The sequence below is a fragment of the Leucoraja erinacea genome, chromosome 2 (assembly GCF_028641065.1).
Source record: "Leucoraja erinacea ecotype New England chromosome 2, Leri_hhj_1, whole genome shotgun sequence".
Taxonomy (NCBI): domain Eukaryota; kingdom Metazoa; phylum Chordata; class Chondrichthyes; order Rajiformes; family Rajidae; genus Leucoraja; species Leucoraja erinaceus.
This window is the reverse complement of record NC_073378.1, coordinates 114,008,115-114,026,838: the sequence shown is the minus strand read 5'-3', so window position 1 is coordinate 114,026,838 and position 18,724 is coordinate 114,008,115. Positions and strand designations below refer to the sequence as shown.

The 18,724-nt window shown below is 54.2% G+C and overlaps 1 protein-coding gene across 10 annotated transcripts in view; it reads left to right on the top strand.

Annotated features, from left to right (window-relative positions):
- kmt2ca (lysine (K)-specific methyltransferase 2Ca) overlaps window positions 1-18,724 on the top strand; it is a 342,802-nt gene that overhangs the window by 115,808 nt on the left and 208,270 nt on the right. For all 10 annotated transcript variants that reach the window (XM_055664102.1, XM_055664129.1, XM_055664136.1 and 7 more), the window contains exons 5-6: window positions 5,958-6,093; window positions 16,392-16,595. In XM_055664102.1, the coding sequence (XP_055520077.1) occupies window positions 5,958-6,093; window positions 16,392-16,595 (340 nt within the window). The remainder of the gene's footprint in view (window positions 1-5,957; window positions 6,094-16,391; window positions 16,596-18,724) is intronic.

Here is an 18,724-nt window from a genome sequence, read left to right as displayed (position 1 = left end):
GTATGACATGAATGCCTATCAAAAAAGCTTGGAATCTGCCAAGTTATTGTGATCTTATTTCCAGAGGCTGCAGCTCTGCTCTTAAACTTGCCAGGGGGTAACAGCCTGAATTGAAATTAATTCTGAATCATTGAAACAATTGTAAGAATTGTTTTAGTTTTACGATCTTAGCAGATTATAAAGCATTAGAGGGCAAATTGGTTTATTATTGTCACGTGTACTGTGATGCAGTGAAAATATCTGCATTCGTGCTCTCCTGGCAAATCATATCATACATGGGTAAAATTAACCCATACATGAATACAACAGATATTGTAACGATAGAAAGGAAACATTGTTGCCGCTAAAGAAAAAATGCATATTTTAAAAAGTGCAAGTCGCAATGAGGTAGATTAGGAGATCAGGAATATATTTGTAGTTTATGAGAGGTCTGTTGAATAGTCTGATAACAATGATAAGTAAAGGAAGATGGTATCTGCAGTGGGTCTGTTGCAACGGTAGGCAAATTGCTGTGGAGTAAAGGGCCTGTCCCACTTGGCGATTTTTTTCGGCGACTGCCGGAATCATTGACTGATGTATCAGGTCACCGAAAAAGTCGCGGCGTGACGACGCATTGACACGCCGTGTCGCAATATTTTTTTGTCGCCACACAGGCAGTCGCCGAAAAAATCGCCAAGTGGGACAAACCCTTAAGGCTTTCTGGGAGACTGGAGCTAATGTGAGTCATGACAAGCACCTCAAAGCATTCCATAATGGTGCATGTAAGGGCATGATAGTTATTATAGCATAATGCCTTACTTTTCTTTGGCACCGGGATTATAATGGTCTTCTTTAAACAGGTGGGAACCTCAGAATAGTGTAGGAAGAGGTTGCTAGTAAAGATGGCATCCTTTACCTTTTGATTTGCTCTTCTGAAAATATGTTCACCTTGCTCATAAAATGATAAGCATCTCGCTGTAATATTTCTAAACTCAGAGCTATAGAACGCAGCTACAGGCCCTTTGGCCCAGCTCATACATGCTAACCAAGTTGCCTAACCAAGCTATTGCCACTTGCCTGCCGTTGGTCTGTACCCCGCCAAACCCTTCCTGTATGTGTCCAGCATAAAGTGCCAAAATACTTGCTGGATCAGTCAAGCCCCTTGAGGATGACTAAACTGCTGACCTTCCACCCACCAACAAATTGGGTATCTTGCTGGTCGCTTCCCATTGGAAACTTAATCTCTCAACCAGTCCATTGGTGTGGAGTTTTCACCCTTTACTGACCCAAGTTCAGTACAGAACAACAAATGCAAGTGCATTGCAGAGCATGGAGTGCAACAGAGGTCTGAACTCCATTGGGAAATGACATCAAACTATTAATGAGTTAATGGCCTGTGCCACTTGGCGATTTTTTTCGGCGTCTGCCAGCATCATTGAATGATGTATCAGGTCTCCAAAAAATACGCAGCATGATGCGGCGTGATGACGTATGACGAGCGTTGTATTTTCAAGTGTCGCAACATTTTTTTGTTGCCGCTGGATTTTGAAATGTTCAAAATCTTTTGGCAACACTGATGACGCAAGCAAAATCGCCAAGTGGGGCAGGCCCTTTACAGGCAGACAGTTGTACGGTCTTACCTGCAGTCTCTTGAGTATTTGTTTCTGCTGTGTAAAGTGCTAGCTGCAAAATTCATCTGATATAGTTGAAAGTTTTACATTTTCACAGGATTTAGTTTTAATTTGACTATGACTCTTCGCATTCTTGGATAGCAGGTTATTCTGATAATTGCTTGATTATTTGTCTCTGCATCGGTGCTTTCCGTAGCAAAGATTAAGGTACAGATAAGAAAATTGGGAATTAAATCGCAAAACATTTTGGTTACATCAGGCGTTTATTGTAACCGTAGTGCCATGAATGAAGTGTGAATATTCCCCGCAATAAATATTAACTTGAGCCAAATTGATATTTTAAAACTTCCCTGCAAACCCTTCAGTAAAATTGAAGTACTCTAATCATTTTTAGTCTCTGGTGTCTTAAACATACATCTGGTTAGTTATGGAGGCTCCTGCAGAATTGAATTTCTATGCCTGATTAACGTTATGTAGTTCAAATTTTAATTACATATTGCTAAAACACTTTTCTATACCATTTTGAACACTCAATGATTGATCATTTACAATTAATTCAGTTATTCAAAACCCTTTATATATCGTGGAGCAATTGTAAAGACCCTATCCCACTGTACGAGGTAATTCAAGAGTTCTCCCGAGTTTCCCCTGATTCAAGCTCTGATAATTATGGTAATAGCCGTTCGTAGGTACTCGGGGACTCTCGTGGACACTCTCTGCACTGTTGAAAAACTTCACGAGCTTACCGCGTTTCACGAGTACCTGCTGTTAGCGTTGTGAGCCGCTACATGACATCCACGAGCTCCGACGTACCCGCTACTTACATTACACAAACTCGAATCGGGAGAGCTCAAGAGAACTCTTGAATTATCTCGTACAGTGGGACAGGCACTTAATGATAGGTGATATATGTATAAGTCGTAGTTTTTGTTTCATCTATTGTTTTATTTTCTGGTTTCATTTCTCATAACTTTTTTGGCTGGCAAAAGCAGAAAAATACTTATTTGGGCTTTTAATTTTACGGTTTAATAGTGACAGTGCAACATTTGTATATAATAACTGAAGGGCCTTTGGAGAATCTGTTTGTGAAAACCTTGGTTATGTTCAAAGATAGTTGGAGAGCACTGATGCAAATATTGTGAAAACCAATATCGTGCGTCGAAGGGTCTGTCCTGTACTGTACTGATCTATATAACAGTCATATTGCCTATATGGAATAGGGTTCAAACGCTATCTTACCTCAGTCTTCTAAAAGGAAAGGATTTGAGGAAAAATTATGTTAGCGAAATAGTGCATCCTTTACAGAAAGTATTAAATAATAAGGATCCCGGGACTTGAAGGCACGTTGATTAGAGACCTGATAGGCAAGATTAGATGTCATTGCAGTAACTTGGGGATTTTAATTAGAGTAATCAAATCTACTTGGTTCACTAATGGCTCTTTCTGGGATGGAAATCTTTCATCGTAGGCAATTTTGACCTACCAATTGGCTTGGGGTATTGCCCTCTGAAATAACCTTGGCAGCCACATTGTGATGGAATGTATGTTAGTACGACCACTTGTAAACAAATAAAACAAAATGGTCTTGAGATCTCTGTCTAATAATGAGGGCTTGAAGGGTGCAGGAAGAAGGCGGATGAATTGGGTCGATTATGCATATCAATTAACTTGTGTTTAGAATGATTGAAAACTGTCTCGGATAGAATTATGTTAGTGAATTTTTGTTTCTCCCTGTTTACAAAATGTACCATATTATCTTGAAGGTCTCTGGAAGGCACTAGATTAAGAGCAGGTGAAAATTGGATCTTTGGCTGTATTTGACTGATATTTAATCTGCCTCAACTACTTCAGTTAACATTTGTTAAGCAATGTAGTGTGTCCCACAAAGATTTCTGAGGTTCTGAAAAGTATGACACCCTTGGATATATGCAATTTGGTTGAATTACTCTTTAGCAACCAAAGGATACTTGATTACATAAAATGTCCTCCAGGTTTATCATTACAAAAGGAAAATAAATGCCACTCACAATGCATTTATTTAAAATTATTTCATTCAAATTTATATATTGTTCTTTGTTCTCTACTTCCACTAGTGACTGGGTTTAGCAATTGAGTATTTTAAATACGGCTTTCATTCTCTCAAGGAAATACATATATATTTATAATGAAACATAGAGTACAGTCCGTAGTAGATTAAATATGAAGGAATAGCAAATGAACTATATGGAAGAAAACTATGGATACGAATGTTTGTTTTTATACAGTGATATTATTATTTATTTTTGTAATTTCTGGTTAACAGACAGAATATTAGGGTGACCAAAGTGGAACGTCCAGCCCAAAGTGTGATCGCTTGTGTCCTGTTTCTGCAAGGATTTAATTCACATTGCTGCATTGTAGATTGAGAACAATCCCTGCAGAAAATTAGGTCAATTGATACAATTTATTTAGTTGTAAAAATAAGGAACTGTGGGTGCTGGGTTACCAAGAAAGAAAGACACAAAATGTTGGAGTAACTCAGCACGTCAGGCAGCATCCCTGGAGCATATGGAGAAGGGTTCTGACCTGAAACGTCACCAATCCACGCTCTTCAGGGATTCCGCCTGACCCGCTGCGTTACTCCAGCATTTTGCGTCTTTCTTCAATTTATTTATTTGTTTACCCTAAAGCTTTTGGCTGCCATCTTGAAGTCCGGACCAGTCGTATATGGCATTGCATAAACAAATATATCACTCTTCTGTCATTGAATGTGCACCGAATATGACAATTCTCAGGTTGGACTGTTATACAAAGGCCTTCTCTTTTTGCAGCCTGAATTATGTTTTCTAAGCCAAAACTGGAAATATAATCATTAGTCTCATAAATGCTCTAGATTGCATCAGAGCACATCAGAGGATTAACACGGCTCCAGTGGAATTACAATGTATAAGTGGTAATATTAATCATTTTTTTTAAACAATCTATGACTTAACTGGTAAGAGTGCTATAGCTTCCGTTGATACTTTCAATGAGAGTTACATCATGGTTATCAGCATGGATGCATGATGTGGCAACCTGTTGCACAGCACAGTAGTATAATACTCAAAAGATACAATGGTCAGCCCATTAGGGAAAGCAGATTTATTTTTGAGTTCTGGCTTCTTCACGACTTACCAAATATTCTCTTCCCCACCCTCCCTTCAACCCCAGGAAGCACCGAATTTGGGAAAACTGTAGATAATTCCAAGGAAAGAGGCAAAGTGTTGGAGTAACTAAGCAGGTCAGGCAGCATCTCCGGAGAACATGGATGCAGTGGAGGGAGGGAGGGAAAGCTGGAAGAGAAAAGGGGCAGGACAAAACATGGCAGGTAATAGGTGAGCACAGGTGAGGGGTGAAGGAAGGGGTTGATAGGCTGAAGATTGGACAAAGGCCAGAGATGAAAAAACAAGGTGTGGGACAAAAGGATTAAGAATCCTACCAGCATCTGCAGTTCCTTATTTTTACAATGATTACAAGGTGTTTCCTCACAATTTTGAAATAGATATACTCCAGTTCATTTCTCATGATGAGTAGTGAGACGTGAACAGAGCCATCTCGGGAGGATGAAGTTGAGGATTTTGCTTATTAGAGGTGATACTTAGAAATGACAAATTAAACAGTTCAAATAAGGCCATTCATAGATCAGTATGACACAGCTCATCTCCAAAAGCTTGAATTTTGTTTGGTACAACTGAAAAAATATCCTACAAAAGGAAGACTTTTTTTATCCGAAGGCACTGAAAAATTATTTTATTGTGCACAGTGCACAGCCCAATATATATTTTGTTGAAAAAATCAGTGCTCGAATACTTACGGAATAACTGTGGGGAAGAAAAAGGAAAACATCCATCATTTCATTTTACATTGCTTCCTATCATCCAAATGTAAAAATAGTGTCCTTATGGAACAAAATCCTTAAGGGCTTGGTCCATACTATTCAACCTCGGGCAGCTTCTGGTTCTTATCCTCTGCAGAGTCAGGTTCGCACTTTTAAGTCAGGTTGGCAAGTTTAAAATGATTCATTTGGTCCAGATTTATTGATAGATTGATTTCAATTCATGACACAGATCTGCTATTATCTTTGATTTCCATTCCTTTCCACGTGTTTATGTGGTCTATCTAAACAGAAAATCTTGTAACCCACATTTACAGGAATTACATGTTAAGATGCATTTAATACATCTTTCCAGTAGCGGCAATATATTTTACACAAGGTGTACAACTAAAAAATTGATGATTATTATTAAATTAATGTATAGTTGGCAGTATAGGAAATAATTTGAGTTTTACATTGAAGGTTATGAAAACTTTGCTTACTTTCTTTAACAGAAACTAAAGATGACTCACTGGAGGAGGACATCCTTACAGAAATGGAGACCAATGAACAATCACCTCTATTGCAGCGCACGGTATCTGATGAGTCTGCCAGTTCCATAGCCTCAATCAATCTCAATACAAAAACCAGGTTAGAACTTGAAGCTGAGTCATTCCCTCATGTGTTATATAATGTGAAATGCTGGGAAATCGGTTCTATGTGTATACAGAGACACTGGTTAGAGCAGCCAGAACTATTTGCTGCAGGGCATCAAAACATTTCCAGAGGAGCTGGATGACTTCAGCTTATGCAATTAATACCACAAATTGATTGTTAACCCTTTACAGGGTTTGAGAATGCAAATGGTTCTAAATTGAGACATTCTTGAAATGATCATACACATGCTCATCTGGCAGTTTATCTTAGATTGTCGGATTAATCCAGTGATTATTTTATTTTCAATTCTGAACTCCACCTTTGTGTCCGTTGAGCTTAAAAGAAGTTCTCTCTGCCCGTGCCTCCCCCCGCCCGTGCCTCCCCCCGCCCGTGCCCCACGCCCCCTCCCCGCCCGTGCCTCCCCCCGCCCGTGCCCCCCCCCCCCTCCCCCCGTGCCTCCCCCCGCCCGTGCCTCCCCCCCGCCCGTGTCTCCCCCCGCCCGTGTCTCCCCCCGCCCGTGTCTCCCCCCGCCGTGTGTCTCCCCCCGCCACTGTCCTCCCCCCCCGCCCGTGTCCCCCCCGCCCGTGTCCCCCCCCCCCCCCCCGCCCGTGCCTCCCCCCCCATGCCCCCGTGCCTCCCCCGCCCGCCCGTGTCTCCCCCCCCCGTGTGTCCCCCCCCCCCGCTCGTGTCTCCCCCGCCCGTGCCTCCCCGCCCGTGCCTCCCCCGCCCGTGTCTCCCCCCGCCCGTGCCTCCCCCCGCCCGTGCCTCCCCCCCCGCCCGTGTCTCCCCCCCGCCCGTGCCCCCCCCCGCCCGTGCCTCCCCCCCGCCCGTGCCCCCCCCCCCCGCCCGTGCCTCCCCCGCCCGTGCCCCCCCCCGCCCGTGCCTCCCCCCCGCCCGTGCCTCCCCCCCCGTGCCTCCCCCGCCCGTGCCTCCCCCGCCCGTGCCCTCCCCCGCCCGTGCCTCCCCCCCGCCCGTGCCTCCCCCCCGCCCGTGCCCCCCCCGCCCGTGCCCCCCCGCCCGTGCCTGCTCCCCCCGCCCGTGCCTCCCCCGCCCGTGCCTCCCCCGCCCGTGCCTCCCCCCCGCCCGTCCCCCTCCCCCCCCCGCCCCTGCCCCCCCCCCGTGCCTCCCCCCGCCCGTAGCTCCCTCCCCCGCCCGTGCCTCCCCCCGCCCGTGCCTCCCCCGCCCGTGCCTCCCCCCGCCCGTGCCCCCCCCGCCCGCCCGTGCCTCCCCCGCCCTGTGCCTCCCCGCCCGTGTCTCCCCCGCCCGTGTCCTCCCCCCGCCCGTGCCTCCCCCGCCCGTGCCTGCCTCCCCCGCCCGTGCCTCCCCCGCCCGTGCCCCCCCCCCCGTGCCTCCCCCCGCCCGTGCCTCCCCCGCCCGTGCCTCCCCTCCCCCGCCCGTGCCCTGCCTCCCCCGCCCGTGCCTCCCCCCCCCCCCCCCCGCCCGTGCCTCCCCCGCCTGTGCCTCCCCGCCCGTGTCTCCCCCGCCCGTGCCTCCCCCCCCCGTGTCTCCCCCCCCCCCGCTCGTGTCTCCCCCCCCCCGCTCGTGTCTCTCCCCCGCCCGTGCCTCCCCCCGCCCGTGCCTCCCCCGCCCGTGTCTCCCCCGCCCGTGTCTCCCCGCTCTCGTGTCTCCCCCCCCGCCACTGTCTCCCCCCGCCCGTGCCTCCCCCGCCCGTGCCTCCCCCGCCCGTGCCTCCCCCCGCCCCCGTGCCCCCCCGCCGTGCCTCCCCCCGCCCGTGTCTCCCGCCCGTGTCCCCCCCGCCCTCTCCCCCCCCTCGTGTCTCCCCCCGCCCGCCTCCCCCCGCCTCCCCCCCCCGCCCGTCTCCCCCCCGCCCGTGTCCTCCCCCGCCCGTGCCTCCCCCGCCCGTGCCTCCCCCCCCGCCCGTGTCCTCCCCCGCTCGTGTCTCCCCCGCCCGTGCCTCCCCCCGCCCGTGTCTCTCCCCCCCGCCCGTGCCTCCCCCCCCCCCCCCCCCCGCCCGTGTCTCCCCCCCCCCGCCGGTTTCTCCCCCCCCGCCCGTGTCTCCCCCCGCCGGTTTCTCCCCCCCGCCCGTGTCTCCCCCCCGCCCGTGCCTCCCCCCGCCCGTGCCTCCCCCCGCCCGTGTCCCCCCCCGCCCGTGCCCCCCCGCCCCCCCCCCGCCCGTGTCCCCCCCCCCCGCCCGTGCCTCCCCCCGCCCGTGCCTCCCCCCGCCCGTGCCTCCCCCCGCCCGTGCCTCCCCCCGCCCGTGTCTCCCCCGCCCGTGCCTCCCCCGCCCGTGTCTCCCCCCGCCCGAGCCCTCCCCCCCCCCGTGTCTCTCCCCCGCCCGTGCCTCCCCCGCCCGTGTCCCCCCCGCCCGTGCCTCCCCCGCCCGTGCCTCCCCCGCCCGTGTCCCCCCCGCCCGTGTCCTCCCCCCCCGCCCGTGCCTCCCCCGCCCGTCCCCCCCCCTGCCTCCCCGCCCGTGTCTCCCCCGCCCGTGCCTCCCCCCCCGTGCCCTCCCCGCCCGTGTCTCCCCCGCCCGTGCCTCCCCCCCCGCCCGTGCCTCCCCGCCCGTGTCTCCCCCGCCCGTGCCTCCCCCGCCCGTGTCTCCCCCGCCCGAGCCTCCCCCCCCGCTCGTGTCTCCCCCGCCTGTGCCTCCCCGCCCGTGTCTCTCCCCCGCCCGTGCCCTCCCCCGCCCGTGTCCCCCCCGCCCGTGTCTCCCCCCCCCCCCGCCCGTGTCTCCCCCCCCCCCGCGTGTCTCCCCCCCCCGCCCGTTTCTCCCCCCCCACCCGTGCCTCCCCCCCGCCCGTGCCTCCCCCCGCCCGTGCCTCCCATCGCCCGTGCCTCTCCCCCCGCCCGTGTCTCCCCCGCCCGTGTCTCTCCCCCGCCCGTGCCTCCCCCGCCCGTGCCTCCCCCGCCCTCCCCCCCCCCGTGTCTCCCCCCCCCCCCGCCCGTGTCTCCCCCCCCGCCCCCTCCCCCCCGCCCGTGTCCTCCCCCCCCGTGTCTCCCCCGCCCGTTTTCTCCCCCCGCCCGCCCGTGTCCTCCCCCCGCCCGTGTCTCCCCCCGCCCGTTGCCTCCCCCCGCCCGTGCCCTCCCCCCCGCCCGTGCCTCCCCCCGCCCGTGCCTCCCCCTCCCCCCCCCCCGTGCCTCCCCCTCCTCCCCCCGCCCCTCCCCCCCCCGCCCGTGTCCCTCCCCCCCCCGCCCGTGCCTCCCGCCCCTCCCCCCCGCCCGTGTCTCCCCCCCGCCCGTTGTCTCCCCCCCCCGTGCCCGTGTCTCCCCCCGCCCGTGTCTCCCCCCCCCCGCCCGTGCCCCCTCCCCCCCCGTGTCTCCCCCCCCCGCCCGTGTCTCCCCCCCCCCGCCCGTGTCTCCCCCCCCCGCTTTGTCTCCCCCCCGCCCGTGTCTCTCCCCCCCCCTCCCGTGTCTCCCCCCCGCCCGTGTCTCCCCCCCGCCCGTGTCTCCCCCCCGCCGGTGTCTTCCCCCCCCGCCCGTGCTCTCCCCCCGCCCGTGTCTCCCCCGCCCGTGCCTCCCCCCGCCCGTGTCTCCCCCCGCCCGTGTCTCCCCCCTCTCCCCCCCCGCCCGTGTCCCCCCCCCCCCCCCCCGTTTCTCCCCCCCCCCCCGTGTCTCCCCCCCGCCCGTGTCTCCCCCCCCCGCCCGTGTCTCCCCCCGCCCGTGTCTCCCCCCCCCCCCGTGTCTCCCCCCGCCCGTGTCTCCCCCCCCCCGCCCGTGTCTCCCCCCGCCCGTGCCTCCCCCCCGCCCTGTCTCCCCCCGCCCGTGTCTCCCCCCCCGCCCGTGTCTCCCCCCCGCCCGTGCCTCCCCCCCCGCCCGTGCCCTCCCCCCCCGCCCGTGCCTCCCCCCCGCCCGTGCCTCCCCCCCCGCCCGTGTCTCTCCCCCCCGCCCGTGTCTCCCCCCCCCGCCCGTGTCTCCCCCCCCCGCCCGTGTCTCCCCCCCGCCCGTGTCTCCCCCCCCGCCCGTGTCTCCTCCCCCCCGCCCGGTCTCCCCCCCCGCCCGTGTCTCCCCCCCCCCCCGTGTCTCCCCCCCCCGCGCCGTGTCTCCCCCCCCCCCCCCGTGTCTCCCCCCCCCCGCCCGTGTCTCTCCCCCCGCCCGCGCCTCCCCCCCGCCCGTGTCTTCCCCCGCCCGTGTCCCTCCCCCCCCCCCCGCCCGTGTCTCCCTCCGCCCGTGTCTCCCCCCCCCCCGCCCGTGTCTCCCCCCCCCCGCCCGTCTCCCCCCCCCGCTCGTGTCTCCCCCCCTCCCGTGTCTCCCCCCCGCCCGTGTCTCCCCCCGCATTTCAACCTCAAGAGACGCCATTTAATTCGGCCTTTCAAGAGCGGCTTCAGTTCGAGGGCCACATCTCCCGTGGGGGCTGCGGGTAGGGAACGGCTACGGGTAGGGAACGGCTGCGTTGGGGGAGCAGACCCAACGGGTCTGCCATTGGTCTAGTTATTATATAAAACTCTCGTGCCTCCCCCCCCCGTGCCTGCCCCCCGCCCGTGTCTCCCCCCGCCCGTGCCTCCCCCGCCCGTGGCCTCCCCGCCCGTGTCTCCCCCGCCCGTGCCTCCCCCGCCCGTGTCTCCCCCCCGGCCTCCCCCCCCGCCTCCCCCCGCTCGTGTGTCTCCCCCCCGCCTGTGTCCTCCCCCCCCCCCCCGCCCGTGTCTCCCCCCCCGCCCGTGTCTCCCCCCCCCGCCCGTGTCTCCCCCCCCCCCCCCGCCCGTGTCCCCCCCGCCCGTGTCTCCCCCCCCCCGTGTCCCCCTCCCCCCCCGCCCGTGTCTCCCCCCCCGCCCGTGTCTCCCCCCCCCCGTCTCCCCCGTGTCTCCCCCCCCCCCCCCCGCCCGTGTCTCCCCCCCCCTCCCTCCCCCCCCCCCCGTGCCCCCCCCCCCCCCGTGCCTCCCCCGCCCGTGTCCCCCCCCCTCCCCCCCCCCCCCCCGTGCCCCCCCCCCCGCCCCCCCCGCCTCTCCCCCGCCCTCGCCTTCCCCTCCCCCGTGTTTCCCTGCCCCCCGCCCGTGCCTCCCCCCCCGCCCGTGCCTCCCCCGCCCGTGCCTCCCCCCCCGCCCGTGTCTCCCCCCGCCCGTGTCTCCCCCCCCCCCGCCCGTGTCCCCCCCCCCCCCCCCGCCGCCTTCTTCTCCCCCCCGCCCGTGTCTCCCCCCCGCCCGTGTCTCCCCCCCCCCCCCGCCCGTGTCTCCCCCCGCCCGTGCCTGCCCCCCCCGCCCGTGCCTCCCCATCGCCCATGCCTGCCTCCCCCGTGCCCCGCCTCCCCCCGCCCGTGTCTCCCCCCCGCCCCTCCCCCCCGCCCGTGTCTCCCCCCGCCCGTGTCTCTCCCCCCCCCGTTTCCCCCCCGTGTCTCCCCCCCGCCCGTGTCTCCCCCCCCCCGCCCGTGCTCGTGTCTCCCCCCCCGCCGGTTGTCTCCCCCCCCCCCGCCCGTGCCTCCCCCCGCCCGTGTCTCCCCCGCCCGTGCCTCCCCCGCCCGTGTCTCCCCCGCCCGTGTCTCCCCCCCCCCCGTCTCCCCCCCCCCCGCCCGTGTCCCCCCCCCCCCCCGCCCTGTTTCTCCCCCCCGCCCGTGTCTCCCCCCCGCGCCCGTGTCTCCCCCCCCCGCCCCCCCGTGTCTCCCCCCCGCCCGTGTCTCCCCCCCCGCCCGTGTCTCCCCCCCCGCCCCGTGTGTCTCCCCCCCGCCCGTGTCTCCCCCCCCGCCCGTGTCTCCCCCCCCCCCCCGTGTCTCCCCCCCCCCGCCCGTGTCTCCCCCCCCCCGCCCGTGTCTCCCCCCGCCCGTCTCCCCCCCCCCGCCCGTGTCTCCCCCCCCCCCGCCCGTGTCTCCCCCCCCCCGCCCGTGTCCCCCCCCCGCCCGTGCCTCTCCCCCCCGCCCGTGCCACCCCCCCCGCCCGTGTCTTCCCCCGCCCGTGTCTCCCCCCCCCCCCCGTGTGTCTCCCTCCCGCCCGTGTCTCCCCCCCCCCGCCCGTGTCTCCCCCCCCCGCCCGTGTCTCCCCCCGCTCGTGTCTCCCCCCCCTCCCGTGTCTCCCCCCCTCCCGTGTCTCCCCCCGCCCGTGTCTCCCCCCGCATTTCAACCTCAAGAGACGCCATTTAATTCGGCCTTTCAAGAACGGCTTCAGTTCGAGGGCCACATCTCCCGTGGGGGCTGCGGGTAGGGAACGGCTACGGGTAGGGAACGGCTGCGTTGGGGGAGCAGACCCAACGGGTCTGCCATTGGTCTAGTTATTATATAAAACTCTCGTGCCATCCGACCGGCTGCCGTCCGGCTGCCTTTCTGCCTTTTGATTCGTTCCATCATGTGATGTCACAATGCCCAATGCTCGCAGATGTCGAATCAGAATGGCCGATGCTCGCAGATGTCCAATCGGAATGGATCAATTTACATGTACGGCTGCCGGCTGCATTTCTTCCTTTGATTCCTTGCCACGCCGAATCCAGACGCACAATCGCCGAGATCTTTTCCATTTCGGTAGAGATTTCACTTTTCTTTCAAAGTATCCACTCCTCATTACATTTCGTCGTGTTTAAGTACACGTTTTTAATCAAATCCTTCTCCCCCCCCCCCCAACTCACTCATTTTGTCGCCTCCTGCTGGCCAGCGACCATAACGGCTGCTGGCGCCCGCATCTCGCCTCGAAGACGCCATTTAAAACCAGCCGCACTGCTCATTCCTGAGCCGCTTGAGTTGGAGGACCACGTCTCCCGTGGGGGCTACGGGTAGGGAACGGCTGCGTTGGGGGAGCAGACCCAACGGGTCTGCCCTTGGTCTAGTTATTATATAAAAGTCTGTGGCTGCCGCCTGCCGTCCGTCCGTCCGGCTGCCTTTCTGCCTTTTGATTCGCTGCTCCTTCCTATCAGCTTCCAACACACTTCAAAACAAAGTTGCACAGGAACACTCTGAACTTTTCACCTCAATGGGATAATACAGCAAGTGCTTCAACAGGAGGGGGAGGGCCAATTGGTATTGCAATTGGAACTGCTGCTGCAGCAGGCAGGGGAGGTGCAATTGTAATTTTTTTTCAATCCACTGCTGAGGGAGGCAGGGGAGTGCTGGAATCTTACTTTTGGGAACGGCTTCAGTTCCGTTGGAGGAGACGGGTGCATGGCGGAATATTGGGTTGGGGGATCACACCATTGGGGGAGCAGACCCAACGGGTCTGCACTTGGTCTAGTGTCCTTTAAAATGGTCTAATAAAACCACTCAGTTGAACAAACAATTGCAGCAAAGCATGAATTTGCCATTCAAACTGCAGCAGTTCAGTTAGTTCTGCTGTTTGGCTTGTATTTTAAGAACAGCTTAAATATACATTCCATCTGATTACACTCCTTGAAGATGTTCATCTACATGTTCAATTAATAAAACAACGAGATTGGGGACATTTCTATTCAACCTGTCAAAGGAGTTGGGGGGGGGGATTAGAAATAGTGAGTGAGGTAAACAAACATAATAGTTGAGTGGCAAATGACAATAGTGCTACCTTCCCAATGTTGTGACAGACAGCCTGACACCTTGCATGTCATTTTAATATTACACTTATCCCATCCCCCTGGATATTCCAAATTAATAAATTAAGGTTTTGTCAACTAATTACAAATCAATAACATTAGCCAACTCTGAAACATGAAGTGTTGAGCATTGGGATCCAGACATCATGGACAACAGGCCTCAGTTCCCCACTCACATCTGGCAGTATTCTCCGTCTGAACCAGGGACCGCGGAGTGTTTTTGAAAGTGGGGAGGCTGAGCGATCACTGATCACTGGCCTTGGGGGGTACCCGGTGAGGGAGTGGAGCAACTGAGTGGGGAGAGAGTGTGGAAGTGGGGTGTCCCCCCTCCCAGTGTAGGGACGTTTTGAAACTTGATGTATTAAAATCATGTTTTAGTGCACTGTAGAAATATGATTTCAATGTTTTTTGTATGAATTATTTTTAAGCGGTACCTTTTTAAGGGATAACTTTTTCCGCACAAAGGGTTGTGGGTGTATGGAACAAGCTGCCAGAGGAGGTAGTTGAGGCAGGGACCATCCCAACATTTATGAAACAGTTAGACTGATACATGGGTAGGGCAGGTTTGGAGGTATGGACCAAAAGCAGGTGGCGTAGCTGGGACATGTTGGCGGGTGTGGGCAAGTTGCGCCGAAGGGCCTGTTTTCACATTGTATCACTCTATGACTACATTATACCTACACCATGCATGAATGCTTCAAAATCAAGTGATTGAGTTTTATTGCCATATACTCAAGCACAGAAACATAGAAAATAGGTGCAGGAATAGGGCATTTGGTCATTCGAGCCAGCGCTGCCATTCAATATGATCATGGCTATTCATCTAAAATCAGTACCTCTTTCCAGGTTTTTCCCCATGTCCCTTGATTTAATTAGCCCCAAGAACTAAATGTAACTCTCTCTTGAAAACATTCAGTGATTTAGCCTGCACTGCCTTCTGTGGCAGAGAATTCCACAGATTCACAACTCTCTGCGTGAAGAAAGTTTGTCCTCATCTCAGTCCTAACTGGCCTACCTTTTATTCTTAAACTGTGACTACTGGTTCTGAACTCCCCCAACATTGGCAACATTTTTCCTGCAGTTACAGAAAGGGAAAATATAGCAGGCAAGCAGGGTGCTTTCTCCAACCACTCCCATTTGAAGTCCACAATCTTCCACCGTTTCTACCCAGTGCTTGGTACTTACTTCCAGCAGCCATTGGTTGTCCTCCAGGATGCACTGAGCCGCAGCCTGGTCCATGCCGGTCACCTGGGCGAATTTGGCACAGAGACTCTCACGGCAGCGGCGCGACGCCTCCGATGGCCCGGGACTCTTGCACTGAGGCTCTCCCCCCTTTCTCCCCCTCTCTCTCCCTCACCTCACTCTCCCCCCTCTCTCTTGCCTCCTCCTTCCTCTCTCTCTTCCCCCTTTTCTCCTCCCCTCTCACTCTCTCCCCCCCTCTCTCTCGCCTCCTCTCCCTCGCCTCCTCTCCCCCGCCTCCTCTTTCCTCCCTCTCTCCCCCCTCTCTCCTCTCTTTCTTCCCCTCTTTTTCCCCTAACTCTCCCTCCCCTCTCTCTCCCTCTCTCTCTCTCCCCCTCTTGCTCTCTAGCCACACACTCTCTCACCTCTCTCTCTCTCGCCCCTCTCTCTCTCCCCCTCTCCCCTCCATCTCCCCCCACATCTCTCCCGCATTTCTCACTCTCCCCCTTACTCTCTCTACCCTCTCTTTCTCCTCTGTTTCTATCTCCTCTTTCTTTCTTTGCCCTTCCTCTTCCTCTTCCCCTCCTCTCTCCCTCTTCCCCTCTCTCTCTTTACCACCCCCTCCCTCCCCCTTCCCTCTCTCCCCCCTTCTCTCCCCCCTTCTCTCTCTCCTCCCCTCTCCTCCTCCCCTCCTCCTCTCCCCCCCTCCTCTCCCCTCTCTTCCCTCTCCTCTCTCTCTCTCTCTTCTCTTCCTTTCTCCCTCCTCTCACTCTTCCCCTCTCTTCCTCCCCCTCTCTTCCTCCCCCCCTCTCTACCCCCCCCCCTGTCCTCTCTCTCTCTATCACCCTGTCTCACCCTCTCGTTCTCCCATCTCTCTCTTTGAGGCCTCACCTCAAGATCACCAACTTTCCCCTTCTGTCCAGGTCTCAAGCTGGCTTCCCCATCTGCCCCTCACCCCACTATCCTCTCTCCCCCCCTCTCTCTCTCCCCACTGTCTCCCTGTCTCCTTTCCCTCTCTCTCTCCCCCTCCCTTTGAGAGTCTCTGTCCCTTCGGGAACAGAGACTCTCACGGCAGCGGCGCAACACTTCTGACGTACGGAAGACATGAAATTATAGATTCTCAAAAGTTTCCCATTTAATGGCCTAAACTAGAATAGATCCTCTGATAGACCAACTTTAAATCAAATTCCTTAAAATGTTGCTTGTCGCTTAAAGCAAAATTAAAATCCTTCTAGTCCTAAATACTATTCTGAATAAATGTTAAATAATCGTCTGTGAAAATAGGCAGGTGTAGTAAGGTCATTGTTATAAGAATAAATGGGTTTAATCATGCTGTTAAAGAATCTATTCCATTTCATGTGGCTGATCTACATCAGTTTTTTGTCAACAGTTTCAGTTGTGACGCAATAAAAATAGCTTTAGTACACAAATATAAAAAGTACGGGAGTATAACAAGTGGGAAATCAGTTTATTTGTTATGTCTGATGGTTCTTGCATTTTATATTTAAATAAAGAAATTCCTCAAAAATCTGTGACAAGTTAATGAGATGTTTTCTTTTTTTCTTTGTCATATGTTGTGATATAGCTAATTTTGTGAGGGAATGGGCTTTTGATGAGTCGTGTGGAGCAGATAATATAATTTGGAATCCAATTGAAAAAAAATGTTACTCTTCTTGCAGCAATGAACAGCTCTGTGCCTTGTGCTATTGTGGTGAGCGGAGCTCGTTGGGGCAAGGCGAGTTAAAAAGGTTCAGCCCAACTCCAGATTTCGCTGTGCTAAGAAAGAGCCCTTCTCAAGCAAAGCAAGACAGTACCAACAATTCAGAGGATAGTAATGACAAGAGCCTCAAGCAGTGTTCCACATCACAAAGGCAACAGAAAAAGTGAGTAGATTATTAATTTTAGTCAAGGGAAAATCCATGTCCTTTTTGTGTGTTTTTGAATTTTTCAAAGTTTTGTATCTGCAGACATTTTTCAGATTCAGATTCAATTTAATTGTCATTGTCAGTGTACAGTACAGAGACAACGAAATGCATTTCGCAGTTCTTATTTCAGGATTATATTTGTAAATGTTAATCATGTCAGCAATACCCATTTAATTTTCTGCTAAACATGCATCTTTATTCTTTCTTGCCTACATGTAATGTTAATGTGGGAGAGCAAATCTGACATTTTTCTCTTCCTTCATTAGTTTTCACGACACCTGAGTTTATTGAGGTGTTCCACAGATATAGAGTGTTCTCCTCTGTTCAAGTGTCAATTCATCGTCTGAACCTAAGTAATGACTTGTGTTGTCTATTCACTTTTGTTGTAATAGAGAAGAGAAGTGGGATTGGAAGACTGAGAATGGATTTGGGTCAAGCCAGATGGCCTTGTTAATGTGTGCTTTGCAGCAGAAATCTGTAGATAAGAAATGGGAGCATTAATCCTAACCAATTTTACTTCCTTCTTGCAATGGATGCTGTCATTGATGAAAATAGCGAACAGCTGCCAACTACACTGTGCTAACCTACTATCTTAACTTAAAAATGTCTCTGGATTTTACCTAAAATGAGTACCATTAACAAGTTTTTAAAAAATCTGAAATATTAAAACTTTTTGGTAATAAGTCATTTCCATTCTAAAATAATGTGTGCTTCAAAATTTGAATCAAGGCTTATGACTGAATATTGTTAAAATGTGTTTACCATTTGTGTTGCTACAAATGTATACACAAAATTTGTTGATTCAGTAGATTTAGGTTTATTGTTATCACCTACTCCCGGGTATAATCTAAAGCTTTATTTTTCCATTCTATCTAATCACATCAGATAAACTACCCTTAAGTACAATCAAACATAATTACACTAGGTAGAGCAAAGGGGAAGGTACAAAAAGCAGAATATTGTTCTTGGTGCAACAGTTCCATAGACAAAGTTCAATGTCTGCATTGGGGCAAGGTGAATCGGACAGTATCCTAGCTTATGGAAGGACTGTTCAGAAACCTGATAACAGAAAGGAAAAAGCTGTTCCTGAGTCTGGTGGTGTGTGCTTTAAAGATTCTCTCCCTTTTGCCGGGCGGCACTGGGGGAGAAGGAATGACAAGGGTAGGATAAGTCTTTGATTATGTTGGCTGTTTTTCTGAGGTAGTGTGAAGTATAGATGGAGTCAATAGTGGACAGATTGAACTGTGTGATGGACTGGGCAATCAGAGCTGTTTCCAAACCAAGCAGTGATGCAACCTCAAGTATGCTTTCTGGTATGTCTATAGATATTTGTAGAAGTAGTATGTGGAAGGTGCATCTTTCTAGGATTAGTCAAGTTTGATCTAAGTTCAATAAGATTGTTAAGAAGCTATGCGAATACAAGTTTTTGGCCTATAATTTTTGCTTGTTTGCTCACTCCTCACTGGTTACATTTGCTTTTTCAATGCAAAATAACACAAAGAAGGTGATACAGAGCAGACGATTAAAGTGCTTTGAATGCTGGTTAACCCATTACCCACATTAAAAAAAAGCTGAAAAGCTGTCAAAAAGCAGAAATGTTTGAGTATGTCTAACATTCACGAGCATTGAGCTGCTAAATATTAAACATAATTAATCCTGGCTTGAAAAGTGCCAAGTAACATTAGCACCATAACTGACAAGCACTGATGATCTTCAACATCTGTGGTTGTAAATTACTAGGTGGGAATTCTGAGGGATAAAGTATATACATTTGGAAGGACATGTTGATTAGGGATAGTCGGTGTGGTTTTGTGCCTGGGAGATGGTATCCCACAAATTTGACTGAACTTTTTGAAAATGTAACCAAGAAGGTTGATGAGGGCAGTATGGATTTAATCTGTATGGATGTAAGAAAGGCTTGTGATAAAGTTGCTCTGAAAGGTTAGATGGTGTGGGATGATCTACAGAATGTTCTTAATGGGGGGGGGAAACAGAGGATGTTGGTAGAATGTTGTTTATTAGACTGAAGGCCTGTGAATAGTGGTATATCTCGGGGATCGGTGCTGGGTCCATTGCTGTTTATGTAT